The following is a 25,709-nucleotide window of genomic DNA, read 5'->3' as shown; positions in this document are numbered from 1 at the left end:
AATAATGGTTGGCGTAAAGGTATGTTAGCTACGCACAACACTTTAAACTTTCATATGGATAGCTCAAACGAAGCAGTTGGTGCGGGGATTTACAGACCAGAGTTGAGCATAAGGCTGCCTTTTTTGTTGTCGGATCACTGCGGTATATATCAAGCTGTCTTTGCTTTTGCGAAATCCGCGCAGCTGGCCTCTAATGCACCTGCGGACAATTCCAGAGTTAACATCTTAGACAGCCGAGCTATCAAGGCAGTAACCTCATATTGCATATAGAGCAAAAGTGTCTTGGGAAGCTGGGCAGCAAGAGCAAGTGTTGTAAGAAGTATGAAATTTCACTTCTACTGAATCCCAGACCACGAAATCATAGAGGGCAATGAAATAGTTGACGAGATTGTCAAGAATGTTGTACGGCTAACATCGGAAAATGTGAAGAACATTGGGAAACCCATGCATTGTGAAACGACAATCTTGACAGAATCATGGTAGAGAAAATCAAAATCCGATGGAGCGAGATACCAGGGTGGAAATAGGCAGATCCGAAGTACACAAAATTCTTATGGGTACTCAATAGAAGGAACTGTAGGAACATGATGGGAATACTAACTGATCACTGTCTGGTGGCGGCACAAGCCTGCCGTATGGGACTGAACGATCAAGAAGACTATAGGAAATGTATAGAACGGGGCACCAAGGAAACAATGAAGCATCTCGTATGCACTTGTCTCGCATTGGCAAGACTACGCTGTAAGCATTCGGGGTCGCCACTATGATACCACTGGAGGAGATATCGATAGTAGAGCTGCAGAGTCTATTGAAATTCATGTCAAGGTAGTTTAAAGGATGACTACTCCTCATGAACATAGGAACTGAACTCCATCTGGTATCGCAAAGCACCAAAACTTGTCTATGCGTGGCTCATTGGCTTACCCGATTAGCCTAACTTAACGTACCCCAGTGTTTTTTGGGATTTTAATTGAAAAAAGTTTTCGTCTTTAATATTTTAAATAAAAAATACAGTATTTTTGGAACACAAAAAGGTAAGTTTAAGCTATGTTCTTAGAAATAAAAATTTTTTTAGGATAAAAATAAAAAAAAAACACAAATACTTGGATATTTGAACATTACACTCAGATTTTGAGGTTATGTTCTCAATCGAGCCACCACCCGTGCTTTTCCTTCCCTTCCTGACCGAAAATTATTTTCCCCATTCATGTTGCAAATATTACATTAGAACCATGTACCGTTACTTATTACGCATTTCAAAACTAATCGGTTACATTTTAATCAACTCATAGTGCAACATCCAGCGAGTACTTTCTCAAAGCGATCATTAATTTACTGCCACACGCTTTCAATAGAAGCGCGTGAGAATTTAGTTGCCATAAAGAACATAGCATTAAAGCCAGTTAAACTAAAAATGAACAGTATACAACTTAATAAGAAATCTATTTAATAACTGAGCATAATGTAAAGTCTATCAATGTTCAACTGCTCAAGCAGATGTTGCAACATTCAATGCAACTCGAACATTTCAATCAATTTGCACGGCTACAAGCCGATCACGCAGCTGCAAAAGCGAAAAGTGATGCACAGAAACCGAAAAAACGCGAATGCACAACATTTATTGGCAGCGTGGCCCACACAGCTGCAACATTTGTGGCAACATCGTCCTAATTGCAATGAGCCGCTGCTCTGCTTTGCAACTGTGTTTTTTTTTATTCATTTTGGTTTTGTTTTTCATTTCAACGCTTCAAACGCGCTTCCCACAACGTTCAACGTCATGAATGAAGCGCACTCTCTAAAGCGCATGCGAGCGCCGACTAATCTGCAAACTTATCTGCATTGTAAATTTTGCGCTATCTATCAGATCAGAGCAGATATAGTGTGCGTACAGCAATCGTTTGTAGCTATATGCATATATATATAGCAAGTACATATGTACTCGTATGTAGGTATATATTGGTATAAAGTTAGCGGTAGGCATGCTTAAAGCTTACGCCAGCGAGCAGGTGTTTGAAACAATGCACCAGAGATAACGTTACAAGCAGTTACAAATTTAATTAAAATGTTGCAACAATGCACTACATGTTGCAAGTAATAAAACTAAAGTCTAAATATATAAATTACTTGGTATTAAAGTGTTCTTTTAACACTTGTGTGTGGAAGAACAGTGATTTTGCATTTGCTTGCACGTGCTTGTTAGTGTGTGTGTTTTGGAGAGTAAAACAGGAAGCATAAAATTTGACTGCACCAGACACTATTCTGATTGATAATTGAAAATAAATTTATGCTGAATGAAGTGCAGATTCTAAGGTGGTATTTCTGGTGATTTTTATTTAGTTTTTTTTTTAATTCTGGAATAATAATGGAAATTACGTAGAAAAGATTTATCCAACGCAATTTTCTTTCTGACAAACTACCTTCAACTCTACAGAGTTGTGTCTGGGAATTATTTTACGTCAATACAACAACAATAATAACAACAAGATTATCTACTCATATACTCCTCACACTGAGACTATTATGGGCACATGAATTTGCAAGAATTTATCCATTTATCGGTCTCAAATATTATAGTTGTCATCAAATTAACTATGAACAGTTTCCAATTTCAGTTTGGGGAACAAGAAAAAATCACACCTAGCCAAATCTGGTGAATACGGTGGGCTTAAATCCGGTCACAATCGTACTCTTTTTGAAAAAAAAATCATCTTTATCGGGATGGGTCAAGCAAGCACGCGTTTCATACCCAAAATATCTACCAAATCATTCAAACCGACTCAATGTCGAGCTCTCTTGTCAGCTTGACGATTCTCTATCAATTCGAAGTCCAACGTTTTGACATATGTTTGCTTATCTTCAAAAAATCTAGTTAAAATTGCTGCTGCTATTAAAATTTAGAATAAAATATTTCTTACGAAAAAAAAATTTGTTGGCTTTTACTGCTTAAAGTTTGAATTTGAAAAACTACATATGTTAATTAAATTTTTTGTAGCCAATCAAAATGAACAAAATAACCATTTTATGTAGATGCTACACCCTCACATTCACTACCACTAGTACTGAACTGTACCATTTTCTGGGAATTTGGCGACATCATTGCGTATGAATTACTTTTGAATCGCAAAGGGAGATTTTCACTGGATAAAACCGCAAATTTTGTAGAATGTAAGGGCAGGTTTAATTGTTTAAACCTTTCGCAAATTTTCGGTAAGGAGTCCGTGAGTGGCAATCAATGTTTGTATGCCCGAAAAAGGTGCGCAAAACTCGCAATCATGGCTCGAAAAATATATTCTATTACTAACAAACCAATTATTGCTCATATGAAATAATCATAAAAATAAGAGTATTTTAAATAAATTCATGAACAAACTCATACTCCGGGTAATTGAAGACATCTACATTTGCTAAATATCCGAAGAAAGATACCAAATTTTTTGTAGGGATTACTATAAAAACAGTCAGTTGGCTTTCTTGTTGAAAACTGGATGTAAAACCACATATTTATTATTGAACTAAATTTATTTCAAAAGACGTACGTATGTTAATTTACAAATTTTTAAGTTAAGCTGAGTCGTTTTAGATCTCGACACTTAAAAAACTAGCTAGCCTTTCATGACTCGGCTGATTCTGCATGTATGCGGTGGTGAACTCGCAACGTCTGAGCGAGGAGTAGGGCAAACGTTTGTCACGGTAATTCCCTCCTTTCCAAAATGTCATATCTTACCAAGAATTTTACTTCCAACGAGCAAATATTAATGGATGCTTTTCCTTAACGAATTTATTTTCGCAATATTTGAGAGTAGACTGTAGTTTTAATTACAATGGTTCTTTAAGTTGGCAACCCTGATGCAAGAATATTTTAAATTTCTTTGCGAAAATCGAAATTGAATCAAATCTGAATTAGGATAGGGAACTGTAATAGCAAAAATCAGAGAAAGTAGGAACGGAATGAGAGGAACACGACTTTAACTTCAAAAGGTCTAGTCAAAATGCTGCTGCTATTAAAATTTTTAATAAAATATTTCTTACGAAAAAAAATTTTGTTGGCTTTTTCTACTTAAAGTTTGAATTTGAAAAACTATATTATAAATTTGTTGTAACCAATCAAAATTTATGGCAACAATTCTTTTCAAATTTCTTAGCAGGCCTCATATGTATAAATAATAAAAATAAAAAAAAACACATCGCTTAAAAATTAAAATTAACCTTCCCAAACAACTATGTAACAAAATAAAAAGAAATAGACCAGAGTTGCCATATTTTGCCACACATTTAGCATGTATAATTATTTATTACTGTAATCAAGTAGTGCTTAACCCTGAAATGGCTCTTACAAAATGGCAAATAAAAATATTTTCATGATATATATATATGTATATCTATGTATGTATTACAAAAACTTATAATTTCGAGCTTACAAACTGATTTTTACGATTACAAGCATTTACAAATTCATTTATTTACTTTTACATATTTAGGTGTATGTATGTATGTATGTATGTTTAAATTTATAGGTAATCAAAAGCAATTAATTTTATGCGTAAAATATTAGCTTATAATTAGCATACATAGCAATCGCATGTATGTGTGCGTATCTGTGTGTATGTGTTTATAAAAAAAACTACAATAATAATTGAAAAGAGTATAGAAAGGTGATGCTTACATAATCACGGCTCTGCGTTCGCCTTTCATTAACAAATTACCCTAAAAAGCTTTCTTCATATGCATTTGCTTATGCAAATATATTTATATGCATATGTATGTTTTAGTAGTATAACTGTATTTTAGTAGCATAACTGTATGCACTTTCTTTTTTTCTTTTGCATGCCAGCGAACGAGCATAGTCCTTGAAGGAAAGTAACTTTGTGAGTGGCGAAAAATATTTTATCAGCACTGTAGTTCTTTTTTCATAATTTTTTTTTTATATTTGAAGTAATGAAAACTTGTACATTTTATTGTATTAAAAACTGCTGGAAGAGCAAACAAAACTAATGATTTTTAATTTTTGTTTTTTAAGGACAATTATAATTATAATTTTTGTGGTAAAACAGTTTTAATTTACTTACATTTTAATAAAAAAAATTGAATAAATTAAATTTTCCCAAAAAAAAAAAAATCAAAAAATTAATAAATATTCATTACATAAGTTTTCTTTTTGTTGCTTAGTTAAAAACATTTATAATTATAATCTTTGTTGTAAAAAATTGAATTTATTTATTTTTATTAAAAAAAACAGAAAAAAAATAAAAATTTAAAATTAAATAATGAATTTTAATTTTATTATTTTAAGGCATAACATTATTTTTCTGATTGTTTGGTAAAAAATTTAGGTTTTAAAAAAAAATTTGAAAAAGCTAAATTTAAGAAAAATAATAACAAAAATTGGTTAAATTAATGGGTTAAATTATAATTATAATTTTTGTTGTAAAAAAAATTAATTTATTTATTTTTATAAAAAAAAAATCCAAAAAGTTGAATTTTAGAATAAAAAATTAAACAAAAAAAATTTATGAAATAAAAAATGAAAAAAAAATCTATGAATTTCAATTTTTTTTTTTTGAATAATGAATTTTAATTTTTTTAAGGGCAAAAAAAATATTTTTTTTATTATTGTGTAATAAAATTTGCATAAAATATATTTTTTCTTTTACTTTGTAAATAAACAATTATAGTTGCTAATTCTGCAATCAAATAAAATTAAGATACATTTGTATAATTTTTTTTACATGCTTTTAGGCGCGTGACCTACTGGTAAAAATAAAAATAATATAAAATAAAATATTAGTTTGATATTTAAAAAAAACGCTTCAGATAAAAAAACATAGTTTTAGATTTCTTTTCATAATTTTTCTCATTCTCCTTTTAATTAATTAAAAAATACATTACGCTTAATTTTTTAATCCAAATTTTTTTTTTAATGTTTGTCCTTATAAAAAAATATAATCAAATAAAATAAAAATTTCTTTAGTCAAATTAAATTTTAATTGATTTAAGTTGTAGTATATTTTTTAGCATACTTTTAGACGCAAAAAATGTTATACATACATACATATATGTACATATACATATGAATGTTACATTAAAAATTCGTTTAATAAATTTCGCAAACGTTTCAATTCGATTACCGAAAATATAACTGCGGTTTTGTCATGTATTTTTTCTATGCTTCATTTTAATTAATTTAAAAAAATAATCCATTTTAATTTATTTTTGTTTTTAATCATAATCATGTTTTGCCTATTATTGTGTCCTTATGAACACAAAAATTAATTAATTAATTAGACTTAATCACCTAATTAATTTTTTTAATTAATTAATTTTAATTAATTTTTGTAATTAAATAATTAATTTTTCGCCTTTTTAATTAATTTTTTAATTTCAATTAATTAATGTTTTTTCTATTAATTTTGAATTTCAATTAAGTTTTGTTTTTAAATTAATTTTTGCAATTAATTTTTATAATCAAAAAAAAATATTTTTATTTTGTGAAAAATATACTTTTAGGCGCTTGACTCACTAGCCAAAACTAAATTCAATTTTTATTAAATTCTCAGTAAATTTAATCATTTGATTAAAAAATATACATAATTTTAGCTGTCAACCAGCAGTCGTAATATTTTTATAAAATTTATAAAATTCCAAATGTTCAAATTTTAATGTCCACATTAAGGTAATTTGCTCCAGGCAATTTCTAATACGTTATTAAAATTTATCAACACGTTTTACAAAAATTATTGCAAATATACATATACCGAAAGAATTGCTTATTATAGTTAACTATTAATTTTTACAAATACAAAACTTTTTTATATTTTTCATTTTTATATAATAAATTCAGCGCACTTTACTTGTAACTACGTGACTATTTGCCATTTTTGTTGTTATAATTGCTAAACATTGACTTTAGGTTTGCTGCTGTTGCACAACAACAATTCTCTATACTGCCACTTTGCGCTGCAAGCAAATATTACTTATAACTAAAACATATAAAAAAACTACTTGCAACATTGCAAAACACACAATGACTTTCTTGAGTTGCATGCTTCACCCCCCACAAACGCCAATTGCCGAACGCCCACGCACTCGCACCGAAACTTTCACACCTTGTAGTTGTTGTTTTTGTTGTTATTGTTACAATGTAAATTGCGCCTTGCTTGCAGGGTTGCTTCCACTTGCAACCGCTGCCAAACAATAGCTGCCACTTAGCCATGTTGTCCGCCCCGCGCCGCTGTGTCTGCAGTTGTTGCTGTTGTCGCCTCGTCGGCTGTCATTGCCGCTCGCTTCGCGGCTACGATTCGGTGTAAATGATGCAGCGTTTGCCTTTACCCACGGAGGCCAGCGCATTGCTGTTGGGGCACCAACTGACCGCGTTCACCGCCGAGCTGTGAAAGAAACCGGAACCATAACTGTTAAGTGTTTGGGCGAAGTGAGTAAAACCCAGCACAAAAAAGAGAAGAGAAAAGAAAAACAAAAAAAGCAATGCAAAAAAAAGCAACAAAAAATCGTATGTGTGGTGCAAATGCCAAATTAGGTGTGTTAGTATGCGCGATTAAATGTGCGAAAAATAGAAATAAATAAAAAAGGTAATGAAAATGCTATTTACCTAGAAAGCACATAAAAGAGCAAATTTTAGTAACTTCACAAAAGGTAAAAAGTGTAAGTATAAAAAATTGGTTTAATAAAAAGTTATTTGAATGAGTTGTGGTTAGGGAACATGCACAGAAGGTAGATTGAAAAAAAGAATTAAAAAATATTGAACAAACTGGCAAAAATTTCTGGGTGTTTCACTTGTTCAAGTTTCGGTGATTACGAATTTCGATCCCACATTCATGGAGAGCATTATAACTGCCGATGAGACGTTGGTTTATGAGATGGCATACAAACAAGCCAACAATCAAAGGAATGGAGGGGAAAAAACGAGCCGAAACCAAAAAAAAAAACAACACAAAGCCGCCAAAAAATCAAGGGATAGTCATTATTTTTTTCGATATATGTGGGCGGACGGTGAGTATGGAGTTCTATTTCACCGTATTGAGGCATTTGCGTGAAAACATCCATCAAAAATGGAACGGATAATGCACCATCGCATCGAGCCACGATTGTGACCGACTTAAAGGTCAAAAACGCAATCAATACCATCAATCAACCACCGTATTCCGCAGATTTGGCTCCGTGTGATTTTTTCTTATATACGATATAAAGTCACCCGGTAGTTCGAAAATCTTTATATTAGGTATATGGGGGCTCAGAGAAACTTTGACCCGATTAAACCCATTTTTGATGCACAGACATGCCATTGCCATTGAAAGGATTTTCTCTGAATTTCAATTGTATATCCCATTTGCTGTAAAAAGTCAACTACAGGTACTGGGGTCCATATATTCGTACATACTGTTTAATACCAGTTTTGGTTAGATTTGGACAATTTTTGATCATAACTTGGCAAAATGTAAAGGAATTATTAGTGCGAAGTTTTATTTTATTAATTTCTTCTTTATTTGTAATTTCTATGTGTTAAAAACAAGGCATGCACCCACATACCAAAACATTTAAAAAATAATTAAAAATAAAAAACAAAGGGGAAAACTTACGTGTGACCTTTCAGCGTCGCCTCCAATTCACCCATTACATTCCAAATATAAACTAAACCATCGGCCGACCCGCAGGCCACCTTCGAACCGCACGTATTGAATGAGGCTCGCGCCCAATCACAGCTGAGTTTGAAATTTTCATGACTACAAAAAACAAAAATAAAAATATATTAAATGAAAAGGTGCCACTTTTCAAGGTAGATCTCATGCAACTCACGAAAACGATCCAATTATTTGATTTTTACGTAAGTCTAACAGTTTTATTGTATCATCTCTAATGGAACATATTAGGTAATAGCCATCTGAAAGACATTAAAAAATATAAACAATAATAACATTTAAATATATTATATAAATAATATATGTGTACCCTTTGACATATCAATCGATGTGATCTTCGCTGGTAACAGTATGTCGTCCGCCTGCTTCTCCGTTCTGATGTCCCAGAAGCGCAGCTTCTTGTCATAGTGACCGCTGATGATCGTCGAGCCCAGGCTGTCGGTGGTCACCAGATCGTTGCAACTGGAGCCGGCGAATTTCGTCTCGATGCAGGCTATGCTGCGCAGATCCCAAATCTTCAGTGTACGATCATGACTGCCGGTCACCACTTTGACGGGTTCATGCAGATATTTGGCAGCCATCACCTTGCCGCTGTGACCGGTGAGCGTATGCTGGAAGGAGATAACAAAAAAATTTGATTAAAATTTCGAAAAATATATAATACATATGTATATATAAATATATGTCAATATAATGAGGAGGATGTGGAAAAGTCAGTACATTGAGGATCGCACACTATTAATTTGTAAAATACAAAAGTGACCCAAGTTAAGCTGAAAAATGTATTGAGCGATAGCCAGATGTTCGGAGATTCACGTGGAAAGGAAGACCTTCTTTTTAGGTTGCCAAAGAAGAGCCTTGGCTGAAGTATGAATCTATGAACTAAGTAGAAAATTCGTCTACAACTTAGTGACGATGAGCTACTCAGCTCAGGTTCTGACCAGACAATGTTCAATAAGTTCATACGTGGTGTGGCTAAATATTTTGTCGAAGGCTCCGTGCTAAGGTTAGAAGAGGCGGGAAGAAGAGGTGGAATCATCCTGACACTTTCTCCTCTTTTTCCGGTTTTTATAGACTTTGCTAGACTTACACGCCTTTAGCAACCCTAGCGTGGTAACTTAATATATTTGTGGTAAGCTCAAAACGCTTCGTCGATCTGTGAGGATCTGGGAATCGACTTTAAAGAGTTTATGGGTAATAAATATCTATTCAAGTGATATCCATCGATTTGGGATCAACACTACAATTCAATCTAACCTATCAAATATCAGCCCTACACTTGAAGGTCTGAATCGAAGTTCAACCGATTCTCTAAAAGATTTGCTACCAAGTCAAAATTTTTACTGCGGCTTTTCAGATCAATATCGACAGTTTATTCCTCAGTCCGAAACGTAAATACTTTGAACCAACTTCCAGTGGTAAAAATTATTTCCTTTATATTAAAATTAGTTCTTGTTCCATTCTCTATGCACCGCTATGCCATCAAAAACGGTCTAGCTATGATGCCGAGATAGCCCACTGAGCATCAACGCGTCATGTGTTATCTAACAAGCAACAAATTACGTAAGCGCGCATGGGTGCGTCGACATTCGCCCAGCCGAGTTCATTGCGTTTTATGGCAGGTGTTGCAATTAAAAATGTTGTTTGCATTTTACGAGTAATTGCGCGTTTTCCTCAGACAATAAACTTTTTTAACGAGACTCATTAGCTCGCCCAGAGTGCCGCCGTAGCCCGAGGTTCGTCTCGATAGGAAGCTGCGCGACTGGCAGACTTATCAAGAAAAAAGCGAGTGGTATATTTTATACGAACCAAACAGAAAATAATAATAAAAGCATAGTGGAAATATAAAAGCAGAAAAGTTAAGAAAATAATAAACAAATTCTCACAAAAGCTTATGTAATAACTTGCCACAAGCTCGTCTGTACGAGAGACAATTATTAATGTACATGTACTAGTTGAAATTGCTTCTGTTTGGCTTGTATTGCTTGCTTTGTTATTGTTTTTGTATGGCTGGTGCAGCGAACGGAAGTCAACGCCATAAACTCGGCTCAAATGAACTTCTGGAAAGGAGCTGAAAGGAGCGTCGTATGCAAGTAAGGCGAAAGAAAGAAGCGGTGGATATAAAATCTAAGCAGTTCATTTGTCTTATGTGTGTGTGTATGTGTTGTGGCAGTCCCACTGCTGACTCACATCTGTCTCTTTCATATATTTTTATTTATTTATGCTTTTAATTCACACAAGTTTTACGGTGCAACTTCTTAGTTCTTTTTATTTTTTATGATTTTTTTCTTTTAGCTTTGAATTATATTTTATTTTTTAATTTGTTTATAGTCATTGTTCTCACGAACTTGCCGTCATGCGTTCATGTGTGTGCGGTCAAAAAAAAATATAAAAAATTTTAAAGTTTCTGCTGTTAAAGAAACTGTTTTTCAGTTCTTTTAGACAAGAGTATATAATTTTAGAAAAAAAATAAATAAAACCATTGGAAACGATAGAACATTTTACATAACTTTGCGATTCAATTTGTTTCCATAGCTTTGATGGAAATCGAGCTAAAACGTGTTCAAGCGGGTATTCCAGTTCCGAAATGGGATTACACGAAGGTTTTTCAAAATTCAAATTATTTTCAGAGGTATATACGAGGTATGACAATTAAGTAATGAGACTGATTCCATAAAAACCGTTTATTTGAAAATTATTCTACAACTCTGCCATCCCCTTCAAAGTAGTCCCCTTGAGCCGCTTTACAGCGATTCCAGCGCATTTTCCATGCTTCAGAGCATTTCTGGAACGCTTCGACTGTCCGCGAGTACCCTCGTCACGGCCGCCTGGATGTCCATAATCGGCTCAAAATGGGTTCCTTTGACCCGATTTTGTTTTAGGAAGCAAAAAAAAGCACAGGGTGACATGTCGGGCGAATAAGGCGGCTGTTGCAACACGGCGATCCCTTTAGAGGCCAAATACTGGGACACGCTGAAGGCGGTGTGGCACGGCGCGTTGTCGGGATGAAGGATCCAGTTACGAGCGATGTCTGGGCGCACCCTCTTGACTCGTATTCGCAATCTTTCGAGTACTTGGCAATAGTAGGCTTGATTCATAGTTTTCCACAGTGGAACGAATTCTTTGTGGACGATCAAAAAAGGCAATAATCATCGTTTTCACCTTTGACTTGCTCATGCGAGCACTACTAGATCTTGCGACAGCGCACGAACTATTAGTAGCCTAGCGCTGACCAAGCTTCTGAATTGAATGCCAGTTAACAAGTGGTAGAACACACGAGAAGACGCGAGCACCAACCGTCCCCCATTCTACTAATATCACGGCTAGAGTACCTTTCCCTGCTATGTCATCAGCTTAACAATTACCTGCTATTCCGCTGTGGTCTGACACCCATATTAGACTTTTCACAAAGTGCCTCGGCGCCATTGATGACGAGGTTAGACATAACTTAATAAGCATTGAACGCACTGTTTATGAGTTCAAGGCTAGTATCACCGCCCTACTAACTGAGTACATGGTCACTTATTTGAATGAGGCTGCACTGCAGAGCAACAAGTTTACTGCTACCTTAATGGATGCAACCGGCTTGGAAACGACGCGGTCAGGTAGTCTGAAACTGGAGTTGATAGTGAGCTTCTGGCAGTAAAACCCTTTACCAACGTTCTTTTGACACATCCATAAAGAAGCTCATTGCCCCTCTCCTCCAACGACTGCTCTACACCCACAACTCCGTCGTCGGTATGTGGGCAGACAAAGAGCCACCAGCGTTCGATTTGACGACTCCATGATCCAAGAGATCCGCTATAGAGTCAAAGCGTGTGAAAAATTCTGAGTGTTCAGACGTGTGTTCATTTATGAACACAGATTCACTGTATCTGATAGCAACTTTCGCGATCGTAAACCTTTCCTGGTCTCTTCTTGAGTTCTCAAGCACACAAAGACTCCATATAACATAATGGGCTTGACTATAGTGCCGTAGAGTCAGATAACCATTTACGCAGAGAGACCTCACATTTTGCCAATGGTTCCGCTGTATCAGTATAGGCCAATCAAGGCAGATGCTATCCACTTGCGGCAGTGACGCCTCATTGATCTTGTATCTTTTAGTAAATAAAACAATTTGCATTTTTTGAGTTTCCGTAGAAGATATCTGAATATCTCTCCCGGTTCCGACCAGAACTTGCTCTTCTTTTGAGTCCTTTTTTATTGAAATACAATTTTGGCTGGTAATGGGGACGATAAATGACTCATAATGAAGTGGTTGGGAAGTAGTTGACTTTTGTTATTTACTTTCATTACAAAAGCAAACACTTTAGAAGTTTTTGGCAGGATCGCAAGTAGCACAAGTATTTTTTAATTATTAACAGACACTTCTCGATTTTTTTATTTCAACTCAAGCCGCACAGAAAAACTCATAGCAATGGTACCGAGACTATTTAAACCACGAGGTATTTCTAATTATTTTGTAAACCTCCCACAAAGACAGTAAAAGCCAGAGAAGAAGCTTTGTTTAGACGAGTTAGAGCATAAAAATTATTGTTTCAGTATGAGTTCCATGCAAATAAGCCACAATCGCGAGCGTCTGCTTTGAATTTCTTGCAACATCTGTGCGCACACAAACTCTATTAACTGTAAATGCCAGCAAACATGCGGTTTAGTTCTTTGCACCGCCTTCTGTACGCTAATATGTAAGTCAGCATTAGCTTTCCGCTTGTTTGCCATTTAAGTTTGCTGTCAAATGTTTGACTTAAACTGCAACTGCGCCAACTGCACTGGCATTCAAATGGGGCACTCATAAATTTCAGCAAATCATTTAAGCTTAAACACGCAAATTAAACGGGAGCAACAGTGGAGGCGGCGGCAGCAGCGACTCAAGGAATAAAACCGCAATAAAACCAGCAAAATATGCAGTTAACTTTAGCGGCCGTAAATGTCCTGCCCGCGGCGAGCGCCGGACGTGCCGACTGCCCACAACTCACATTCGGCTTGACTGGCTGTCACTTCCTGCTACCAATTGCCGGTTGAGTGCCACTGCTGCGGCGCTGCATGTTGTTGTTGGTATTGTTGGTGTTTCTTGTTGTTATTAGTATTGTTGTTGTTGCTGCTGCTGCGCTTTCGCTGTTCGTAGTGTCATTGCTATTAGCAGGCGCATTGTTGCTGGCGGATAAACAATTTATTTCTTCCTTATGTTGCCACACACACACACACACACAAACAGACGCGCGATGGTGCACTCCCACCGTACAACAACAAGCTTAGTAATGTATGCTGATCTGTTAACATTTGCACTTTACTGTTTGCTGTATTTTTTGCAACATTCTGTTGTTGCCCTAAAGGCTGCGCAATAAAATTTACACTGCACATAAATTAAATGGAGAAAATTGATCCCAGGCAGCCACAAACACACGCTTACAAGTACATATATATATTTATATAAACTCACACACAGAAAAATATAAGTACAGCAGCACACATTTAGCTTTCCTCGCCGCTTAGAAATATTATGCCGATACCGCTGCGGCATGCCACTCGCCACTCGCTCCTCGCGCGCTGCTACTTAGTTCCAAGCTCTGTAATGCACGCGTTGTCGCTGTGTTTGCCGCTCATGCGAGTGACCCGATTTCCGCATGTAACTTCGTTTAACTGTACTTGTAATGTGTCCGCTTGGAATTTAATGCTGCCATATCCGCCTCCTAAAAGCCCGCATTCCAGCACACCAAAAGGCAAAACTAATTCGTTGATTATATTTAGTGTCACTTTGCAATTGCCACAAAGTCTTGTTGCACATACATATGGGTGTATGTGTGCTTTAAGTGTTGTTGGCGGCATTGATAAGCTGAATTTATGCAAATGTTTGCCTAAAGAAGCCAATAAGTTCAGCGAATTGAGTGCGAATGGCTTGCATTACATTTCACCTACATGTGTTGTTGCATATGGCTGCGTGCGGAGGTTAAAAGAATTTTAAAGTGAGGTCAGTGAAGAACGATTTTAACCCTTTTTTTCTGAGATTTATAATAAAATTACGAAGATATGGTATGCATAATGCACAGAAATCATAATTAAATATTTAAGAAGAGATATAGTAGGGAAAATATGTCTTCTCTATGAACCTTGAATCAGAATATAGTATTATTCAATTTCTAGTTTATATTGAGTTACCTTGAGTGCCATTAACAAATTTAAGTAAAGCGAAAAGAAAATCGACAAAAAAATGTAAAATATTAATCTTCGAGTTATGGAACGAAAAATGACTTCTATTGCCAATTCCAGAGTTCGAGTTATAAAATCTCAAGTTCAGACCGACATATACAGCGTAAGCTTTGTTAGAAAACCAAAAATAATTATACCATACATGCATATGTAGTATATGTATAGGAGTTGGGGCAGTATCGAATTTATCTATTTTTGCCTAGACCACATACTCCCTGGGTTTTACTACTTCATATATAATCACTACCATATGTCACCCGGAAAATCCGAAAATCAGATATTAGTTATATGGGGGTTAGGAATAGTTTTCGCCACTTTTTAAAAATTTTTAGTCCACAGATGGTCCTTGCTACTGTGATCCTCTGTGCAAATTATGTTTTCGGTGAATGGCGTTTTGTGGTCCCATTACGCTCACCTATGAACATCGCCTTACTCTTTTGCCAATGAACATGTGTACTGAGCTTCTTCAAGATATCTTAATTTTTACTCAAGTTTTAGCTTTCTTCGACGGACACGCTGGATTTCAAATTTTCTGGTCATTCTGATCATTTATATATATATACACAATCCTATATCTGTCTCGATTAGTTTTAAATGACACATACAACAGTTAGGTAAACAAAACTATTATACTCTCTAGCAACATGTTTCAAGATTATAATGAAAGCGTAAAAACTTTACTTTTTTCACACAAAATCTTCAACGTAGATACTGTCTCAACCAAATCTAAAAAAAAAAACACAAAACAATAGCGGTAAAAACGCTTTCATTTAGCTTCATTAAAAGTCGATTACTTTGTGGGTCAAAATGCTAATGCCGATTTGTGACAGTACAGAACAGTGCCTACTTAATGCTTATATTATACAATCATGCATACATAAATATATTAGAGTACGCATATAAACACTCATCACGCACCTTGCAGAACAAATCAACAGAATTTTGAAAAACAAAAAAGAACGAAGAAACAGCTTCAGCTCGCGAAAATCGCTTAAGTGTCTATCAAAACGACCAATAATAAACGCAACGAGCATCAGTAAAATAAAAAAAAATATACAATTATGTATGCTTGCTTCCCGAAGTGCGTTGAGCACCCACAAGCGCAAATAATAAGCGTGAAAATCATACAAAAAAAGTTAAAATCTACAAAGAAATGCGAAGCGCCTATCAAAAATTCAGAAATTACACGCTGAAAGTATTTTGTTGTAAAATCTTCAATGTTCATAATGTAGTTAATTATATTTATTTAAACGGATGTATGCATGTAAGCAATAGGCCTCTAGTTCGCCAGACATTGAAAGCAAGAATAATTGCAGGTTTCGCTTGGCTGACGCAAAATAGCAGAATTTAGCCTGCGCGCACCTTTAGTTGAAGCAACAATTTTATTATTATAATTTTTTTTATTAAAACTTTTTTAAATTAGAACTTTTTCGCTATTTTTTGGGGGGTAAGGTCTCGACTTCGTACGTTTCATTCAGTTGCCTAAAGAAATGTAACCAATTTTGCTGTTATGTGCGGTAAGAGTTGTTATAACAATGGTAAGGCATGTATTTTTTTAAATATTTCCTTAAATTTTCTAATTTGCTTTCATTTTAATTTTTTTTAATTTTCTGATTTTTTTATTTTTTTTTTAATTTTTTAATTTTTTAATTTACTAATTTTTTACATTATTTTAATTTTTATTAAGTTTTTAAACATTTGCAAATTCAGATTAAATTTGCTACCCTATAGCTAACTCGACAGATTATTTCAAGGAGGAGACTCAAGATAAAGGGTGGGCCATCTAACGTTTTAAATTTGAATTATCTATATTTCGACATTGGAAACGTCAAATATCATTCGGAAAGTGACAGATATTCACTAAAAAATCTAAAATTGGTGCAACAGCTGAAGCTACTTGACCGCCCGAGCCGTCTACAGTTTGCAGATTGGGCAGAAGATCGTTTGACCGAGGATGGCCTATTTTACCGAAAAATCATCATCTCGGACGAGGCTCATTTCCACCTTGATGGTTACGTTAACAAGCAGAATTGAAGCATTTGGAGCACAGAAAACCCGCACGTAATCGTCGAGAAGCCGTCATGAACTTTGCAACGGACTTTGCTTCCATGTCAAGTTAAGCCCTAAACAATAAATTATTATCAACTATGTGCCACCCCAGTTCCTCACAAGCACAGAAAATAAAAAAAAATATACGAAATAATAACAATACTTAACCTATATTGAAAAATTTCTTAATTTACAGCTTTCGTTTGCAAATTACAGCTTGCCGTAAATTCACTTAATTCACCGCGAATTGCGTGGCGAACGCCCTTAAGCCGGTACGCAACGAGGGCAGAAACCGGACCGAGACACACTTTAACGCATTCACGCTTAATTACAGAGCCAGCGGTACATCAACGCAAAATTTGGTGTAAATTATAATTATCGGGCACTCACATGCGTGGAGACAGGTTGCCCTTGCCACTTACATACTTTAATATACGGTTACATTAAGGTGGCAAATGACGGCGGACACCTTCGCTTGGCTGCTGATGAATTCTGATTATGGTTATTAATTTTGTAGACGCGCGCGCCAATGATTTCTTCACTACAAACACGCCTGCCACCACACATGTCTATGTATGTATGTATATGCATGCGTGAAAGCGCACTTGTTTAGGTGTGGGTGTGATTGTTGTTGATGATATTTAAATTTTTTGTACAAAACACATTTGATTGCTGCGGTTATTTGGACGAATGTGGCCTAGTTAAGTTGTGTCTGCTACAATGCCACACGTCTCTTTGTGCGTCTATGTGTGCGTGTATGACATTGTGCGCAATACTCAAATGTGCTTTATTCTAAGCAGCGGCGACTGCTAACGGAATTGACGTGCGGGCAACGAACGACAACGCCCACTTCCTACGCCGCGAATGGCATCTGCCGAGCAGGCACTGAGCAACAATGTATAGCGCACACGCGCACACCAACAAATATATATCTCTAAACAAATGTAAAAAACAACAACAACACATCGCAAACAACGGTACAATACCAATAACCATCGTGGCAGCTTCACTGGCTTGGCCATAGCAAAGAATTCAATTCGGTTGCAAGTCTGAGGCGCGCACGCGCGTGAATGTGTGTGTGTGTGTGTGCTACCATTTCGGCCACATTTATCAGTGCATAAAAACGCACTTTGTGCAAATATTTGCAACAAAAAGCGCTACACTTAGCTCGTGCCGCCACAGCATAGCGCGCGGACGCACACTGACCATGCGCGCGCTGCCTCACTGGCTGCCGGTGGATTAGATGGCATGCGCATTGCTGGTAGCCACACTAAATTTTGTTTGCTTTGTGGTTGTTGTAGCGCTTGCTATAGTTCTTGTTGTTGTTTTAGTTGATATTATTGTTGTTGTTTATGTAGTTATTGTTGTTGCTGCTGTTGGTCACCGCCGCGCTCGCTAGGCATGTGATTTAGTGAAATGGGTTTCGATTGCCGCATATTTTGGTTCTACTTCGTGGGCATGCGCCGCGCCACAACATCCTTCGCCGGCCGCTTCGTCGTCGTCGTCGTACAATAAATTGCTCAAGCGCACAGTGGAAATCTACACATCTATTGAATATGGAATTTTTCTACGATTTTTCGCCGCTTCCATTTATTTATTTATTTATATTTATCTCCAACAATGCTTCCTATATAAATCTCTTCCCGCTTTTACTGCGTTCTCACCGCTGCACGCCCGCTTCTGCCGCACCACTGATTTGTATTCTTTTTTTCGCTCTAACGCTTTCCATTGTGCATTCTAGCGCTTGCATTTAGCTTGCCGCTCAGTTGTTGTGGTTGTTGTTGCTGTAGATAACTGAAAATTAAGTTCAATCTAATTCGTTGACCGTAACGCATTTTAAGTTGAGTTCGCTTGCGCTGAGTTAAGCAGTGGCAGCAATTGCCTTGCAGTCTAGCAATTGGGCGGCGCACTGTGTTTGGACAAACGTTGCAAGCCCGGTTGCAGCACCACTGCCAGTACGTCAGTGTGTGCCGGCACGTTCAGCGCATTGTTAGACAAATACTATTTTTATTATTATTTTATTTTTAGATTCTCTTTAATTTATATAATTCTTTCGTTTTTTTTCTTTGTTTTTTTTTTTGCTTTATTTTTCTTCTTCTATTTAGCCATATACTGTTACAATTCCATTGTTTGCAGACCATGCAGCGCGTGGCTTATAGCCGGCTGCACGCTTAGTGCGCTATTTACTTACAAGGTGGGAATCATTAGATGCCGCACAGCACATTTTTCATTTCCCTTGTGGGTACACGGCAAAAAATTACTTTAAGTTGCTGAGGAATTTTCAAAGTAATCGAATTTATTGAAAACGCTTTATACATTGAAAAAATGATTTATGAATATGTTGTTTTAGAATTAGCTGCAGAAGCGGGTGGATAGTCTTAACAGTGTTCTATGGGAGCGAGAACGTTAATTGAAAAGGAAAAGCAAGAGCTGAAGCCGCTCGACCTTTCCAAGCGACATCGCTTCGCTCTATGTGCTCTTGAAAAGTTCCAAAAAGATCCGACTTTTCGAGCGAAATTTTGTTCATCGATAAGGCCCACTTCTGGCTCAATGAGATGTAAACAAGCAAAATTGCCGCATATTCAAGAGCTGCCTTTTCATCCATAAAAAATATCGGTTTAGTGTGGTTTGTCGGTACATATTTCTTCATAAATGACGCCGGTGAGAACTTAACTGTCAATAGCGACCATTATCGAGCAATGACAACCGATCTTGGCGACATTTAGTTTCGACAAGACATCGCTACTTGCCATGGATCAATGGATTTATTGACAGAACAATTCGTTGAGCAGATAATCTCACGTTTTGCGCCGGTCGATTGGGCATCAAAATCGTGTGATATCACACCACTAAACTTTTTTCTGTGGGAATATGTAAAGTTTAAAATCTATGCGGACATCTGAGAAATAGCCGCGATCAACATTTGAAAGAGATAAGCTTGAGGAAATTAATGCAAAAGAATGTTCAAACATTCTCCATTATATTTGCAGTTTTGTGTATTTTTTATTAGAAAAGTAGGAAATCTTGAAATGTATCACCCCATATTTATATAAATTACAAATGTTTTTGCCAATCTCCAACCTTGGGAAATATATTGGGAAAATTATACAACTATAGTATATATAAGGAGACTTACTTCTGCCATAAGTTCTGTTACAAGTTAAGGCCTATATAAAAATTAAAATATACATTCTTAAATAAAGTTATTTTTGTTTATTAATACACTTATTAAATGAGCGATGCACACAATTTCGTTCGAAACGGTTAATGGTAGTTTCCCACAAGTCCTCAAATGTTTCAGCCATTGATCAATAGCAATACGCACAACTTCTATTGGTATTGACAACGCTGCTTGAATCAAAGAGTTTTTAAGACTCTCTTAATTGTTGTTGGTATCAGGAATGTTTCCTTCAACAGTCAGCGAGATTATGGAAAGAGCACTTCGTAGGTTAAACCTATGGGCTAAAAGCAATGGTCTAGGAGTTAACCCGAATAAAACAGAACTGATGCTATTCACTAGCAGAACCAAAATACCTCAGTTTCAACTTCCGGTACTAAACGGCACAACACTCACTCTATCCCCAACAGCTAAGTATTTGGGGGTGGAGATTGACGCCAAACTGTCCTGGAAAATAAATATAGAAAAAAGAATAAACAAAGCATACATGGCCTACTATACTTGTAAGAAAATCGTCAACAGGAATTGGGGCCTCAAACCAAGTAACGGGTGATTTTTTTGAGGTTAGGATTTTCATGCATTAGTATTTGACAGATCACGTGGGATTTCAGACATGGTGTCAAAGAGAAAGATGCTCAGTATGCTTTGACATTTCATCATGAATAGACTTACTAACGAGCAACGCTTGCAAATGATTGAATTTTATTACCAAAATCAGTGTTCGGTTCGAAATGTGTTTCGCGCTTTTTTATCGACAAATTTTGTTCAGCGATGAGGCTCATTTCTGGTTGAATGGCTACGTAAATAAGCAAAATTGCCGCATTTGGGGTGAAGAGCAACCAGAAGCCGTTCAAGAACTGCCCATGCATCCCGAAAAATGCACTGTTTGGTGTGGTTTGTACGCTGGTGGAATCATTGGACCGTATTTTTTCAAAGATGCTGTTGGACGCAACGTTACGGTGAATGGCGATCGCTATCGTTCGATGCTAACAAACTTTTTGTTGCCAAAAATGGAAGAACTGAACTTGGTTGACATGTGGTTTCAACAAGATGGCGCTACATGCCACACAGCTCGCGATTCTATGGCCATTTTGAGGGAAAACTTCGGACAACAATTCATCTCAAGAAATGGACCCGTAAGTTGGCCACCAAGATCATGCGATTTAACGCCTTTAGACTATTTTTTGTGGGGCTACGTCAAGTCTAAAGTCTACAGAAATAAGCCAGCAACTATTCCAGCTTTGGAAGACAACATTTCCGAAGAAATTCGGGCTATTCCGGCCGAAATGCTCGAAAAAGTTGCCCAAAATTGGACTTTCCGAATGGACCACCTAAGACGCAGCCGCGGTCAACATTTAAATGAAATTATCTTCAAAAAGTAAATGTCATGAACCAATCTAACGTTTCAAATAAAGAACCGATGAGATTTTGCAAATTTTATGCGTTTTTTTTTTAAAAAAAGTTATCAAGCTCTTAAAAAATCACCCTATATAATCATGTGGATGTACACGGCGGTCATAAGACCCATACTCACATATGGAGCTCTGGTATGGTGGCCAGCGCTAAATAAACAGTACAACATTAGAAAATTAAATGGAATACAAAGAGCAGCATGTGCGGGTGTTACGGGCGCAATCAGGTCATGTCCGACTGATGCGCTCAATGTGATCCTGCATCAACTACCAATGGACATTTTTATTCAAAAAACAGCAGCTATTGCGGCGATAAGAATAAAAGAATTGGGAGGTTGGAATCAACAGAACTACGGACATAGTGTAATCCTGAACAAGCTCACTATTAATAAATCAGACTACATTCTCCCAAAGCTGGATTTCAATAGACACTTCCAGGTGAGGATACCATCTAGACGAGAATGGAGAAGAGGCTCAATTGCAGAGGAGGGTACCACCTCAGTCTATACCGACGGGTCCAAAATGGACTGCGGAGTGGGCACGGGGGTATTCTCCGCTGATCTGGGCATATCTCTCTCTATACGTCTCATATACATAAAGCAACCATATTTACGGATAGCCAGGCGGCCCTCCTGGCATTGTCTTCACCCATGACAAATTCCAGTATATTTCACAACTGCAAGAGAGCACTAAGCACAATAAAAGACAAGCTCCAGCTAAACTTGATCTGGGTTCCCGGCCACAGGAACATTTACGGTAACGAAAAAGCAGATGAGTTGGCAAAGGCAGGAGCTTTCCTCAATGAATCCGAGGCGGAGCTCATACCGAGCCCGCTAGGATCGATCAAAGGAGAGATCAATAAACAATTTCAACAAATTGCTAACAAAAGGTGGAAAAACAGTACAAAATGCGTCATAACTAAACAATTATGGCTAACATACGACAGGAAAAGAACCAACGACCTATTAAATAGGTCAAGAAAAAGTATTTACAGAATAACAGCTACCACAACAGGGCACTGGCCATTTGGGGTACATGCGTCCAAAATGGGTATGCCCTACAACGACATCTGCCGAAGCTGCGGAGTAGCAGGGAACAAGGAAACAATCCTCCACTTTCTCTGCGAATGCCCAGCTCTGGCACAGATACGACACAAAACACTCGGAATCCACCAAGCACCAAACCTTGAATGGATTTCCACCAAAAGCATATCGGACATAAGTAGTTTCATCGAAACCTCAAAATGGTTTGAGAGAGAGGGTGGAACGTAACAGCAGATACAGGAGGTTCTACGAATAGTGTATCAAAATGGCACATCAGTGCTAATTGAGCCCGATAGGGCTGCACTCCTACCTACCTACCTACCTCTTAATTGTTGAGTGACATTCGACGGCTAATGTTCTCCAACTGTGACCACAAACTGTGGTCCAAAGGCTTGAAATCTGAACTTATAGACGGCTAATCATCTGCAGTTATGAAAACAGAAATATTGGTTTTAGCCCACTGCTGGCTGGATTTGGCTGTGCATTTGGAACAGAATCTTGCTGAAAGATCTAAATGCTCTCTATCGAAGAGTGCATTGCTTAACTGCTATACCTGAGCTTCTAAAATATCCATCTCGTAAACATTTGCCCCAGTTGTAACCTGAGAAGGAGTGTAAGGCTTATACAGGAGACTCCCCACAAAACATTATAGCTGCTAGATGGTGAGCCCGTTGAACCCGTGGAATAACATTTTTGCGACTTTAGAAGTTTTTGCGTAGGCTATATTGTTTTACTTATCCTTAACAGTCAACATTTTTTTCAACAATAAAAAGTATACTTTCATAGTCGTTGGTCGCGTGCCACCGAAGAAGTTACTTACATCTGTTGAGCCATATTTGCTTCAAGCACATTGTCCAGTAACTAAGATGAAATGAAGATCATTTTGAGTATGTGTCGACATTGATCTGATAGATATATATCAATTTCCATTCATATTATTTTCTAAGAGGATTTTGGCAGATACATTCGCGAACAACTTTTATAATGACTGAATTTATTCGAACCACACAAGGGCAATCACTTCTCTTCTTTTTGCTATTAACTGCAGATGTTTAGAAAAAACATTAAATAACACAGTAAGCAAGCATTCAGGAAATATTAAATTATTTGAGAAGCTCATAAGTTTCACTTGAACTTTTTCTATATTTTTGTAAAGCAATCATACTTTTTTCTTTAGCTTTCCACTCTAACATTAAGAAACGATAGCAAGCTCTGTACTCATTATTATTTACATACTTATGAGTAGACACTGCATGGAAATTAAAATAATAAAAAAACGACACTTTTTTCTGCGAAATTGTTCTCGCTGTTTGTATTGTACACTTTGTAACAGAATTTATGGCAAGACTAAGCATACATTTCTAGTGGTGCAATATCTAACCTACGATAAAAGCAACAACTGTTTATATACTATTGTATCTTCATCGAAGGGTATGACCATATTCTCAAAGAATTTTCAATATTTTTCTGCGAAATTCACTTTACGACGAAGGAGATCTGCCTTTATTCCCTAGAGTAAGTATAACACAAAGGAAGTTCCCATAAATCAATAGTTTCAAATCGGCTAAGAATTACGGGTTTTCTTACAGTTAATGTAATTTGAGTATTTTGTCACTAGCGAAGGGAAATATAAGTCCACAGTCAATACAAAGTAAGTTTATTTCATTGTTGTGAGTCGAACAGTGGCTTTTGTTACGAGAGACCCTTCTCTAACCAAAAACCCCCAAAAAAATATTGGAAGAAACATTTTTGGAGTTAAGTGACTGAGTCTAAAAAAATTAGCTAATTTTAAAATATTTCACCAAAGGAATAACGACAAAACTAATTTGTCTGTATACAAAAATATTTTTTTGAAATTTAAGCCAAAAAATCGCATGTTCAGGGGTTAACTGTAAGCCCATCTTCAAAAGGTTCATACTCAAATTCAACTGTTTGCTGAAAAGCTTAAAGGCTGCGGATCACATAGATGATTACATGTACTTCCATTATCACCAGCAGTCACTCGCCTAGTATCACCAGGAGCGCGACAGTTCTCCACAGTTTAGCTTAGTAGCTTACTTCATAAGTCGCAAGCTGTTATCCAAATGCGGTCGAGATCTACTTTGTTTAAAGGTATTTTATAGGGTTGTGAGGGAAGAAGTTTTTATTTTTATTTTGGGTATTTTAATGCAACTTTCTTGTACGAAACTGAACTTTACAAAAAAAAATATTTTTATTAAAAGTAATTAGCAGAATTTCTTACAACTCATGAACAGGAATAATTCAGACGCTTATAAACGAAATAATTTTTGAAAATGACTGTGAAAATTTCAAATTAGTCGGCCACGAATTTACATATGTTTAAGGTCATGTTGAGAAAATAATTTTGGATAAAAAAAAAATACTATTATTAACACGAAAATATATAAAGTATACGCCAGCGCATAAATCTAAAAATGTCCTGAGCTTATATTCAACTTATTCGCAGCTTAATTTTCCGCCGTGTATTCCTTAGAATATCACGAAATTACTAGTATAAGTAAATAGAGTGCCTGCACTGGACCTTCGCTCGCTTTGTTGCCGAATAAATCCGTTTACTGCCGCACATAACATTCAATTACAATAACAAAATCGCCGAAAAAAAGCAGCCACCAAATAAACGTCATTTATTTTCGAACACAATACTTACAAGGCTGGCCCCGGCAAAATTTGGCAACCCCAAATTGATTGTTGCAAGCGCATAACAGAGCAATTGTGGCGGAAGCAGCAAGCAAATACTTAAGTATATTGAAAAATCTGGAGAAGAAGCAATTTAATCAGCCGACCATCGCCGTGACCTTAACTGTAAAACAAATTAGTAGCGCGCCGGTTGCACGCGAGCTAAATAAGCAATCACAACATACACACACACTCATACCTAAACATTGGCGCACAATCACAATGAAGCTGCCGAAAATGCAACGCGCTAATAATTAATTTTGATGCGATTTTAAGTGACTGCCGTTAGCTTTTACAGCTGGCGCGCATAAATCTCCAGTCTATCAGGTGTGTGCTATTTGCGGCGGTGGCCGTTGGCGATGCGCGCTTACCTGCCGCGCCGACGCGTTGCACTGATTAATTTCCTGGTCGCGCGAGCACGCTACAGCGGCACAGCAAAAACAAGAGCAACAACAACAACAGCGATATG

At 36.6% G+C, this 25,709-nt stretch overlaps 1 protein-coding gene across 3 annotated transcripts in view; it reads right to left on the bottom strand.

The window, feature by feature from the left end:
- Positions 1–4,257: 4,257 nt before the first annotated feature.
- LOC105229917 (autophagy-related protein 16-1) overlaps positions 4,258–25,709 on the bottom strand; it is a 236,216-nt gene continuing 214,764 nt past the window's right edge. For 2 of the 3 annotated variants that reach the window (XM_049447953.1, XM_049447952.1), the window contains exons 7-10: positions 8,962–9,262; positions 8,809–8,893; positions 8,592–8,735; positions 4,258–7,406 (exon numbers count right to left, since the gene is read on the bottom strand). In XM_049447953.1, coding sequence (XP_049303910.1) covers positions 7,289–7,406; positions 8,592–8,735; positions 8,809–8,893; positions 8,962–9,262 — 648 coding nt within the window. In that variant the 3' untranslated portion in view covers positions 4,258–7,288. The remainder of the gene's footprint in view (positions 7,407–8,591; positions 8,736–8,808; positions 8,894–8,961; positions 9,263–25,709) is intronic. The other variant, XM_049447954.1, reaches the window with a different exon arrangement.

This window comes from Bactrocera dorsalis, chromosome 2, assembly GCF_023373825.1.
Source record: "Bactrocera dorsalis isolate Fly_Bdor chromosome 2, ASM2337382v1, whole genome shotgun sequence".
NCBI lineage: Eukaryota > Metazoa > Arthropoda > Insecta > Diptera > Tephritidae > Bactrocera > Bactrocera dorsalis.
This window is presented reverse-complemented; position numbering and strand designations above follow the sequence as displayed.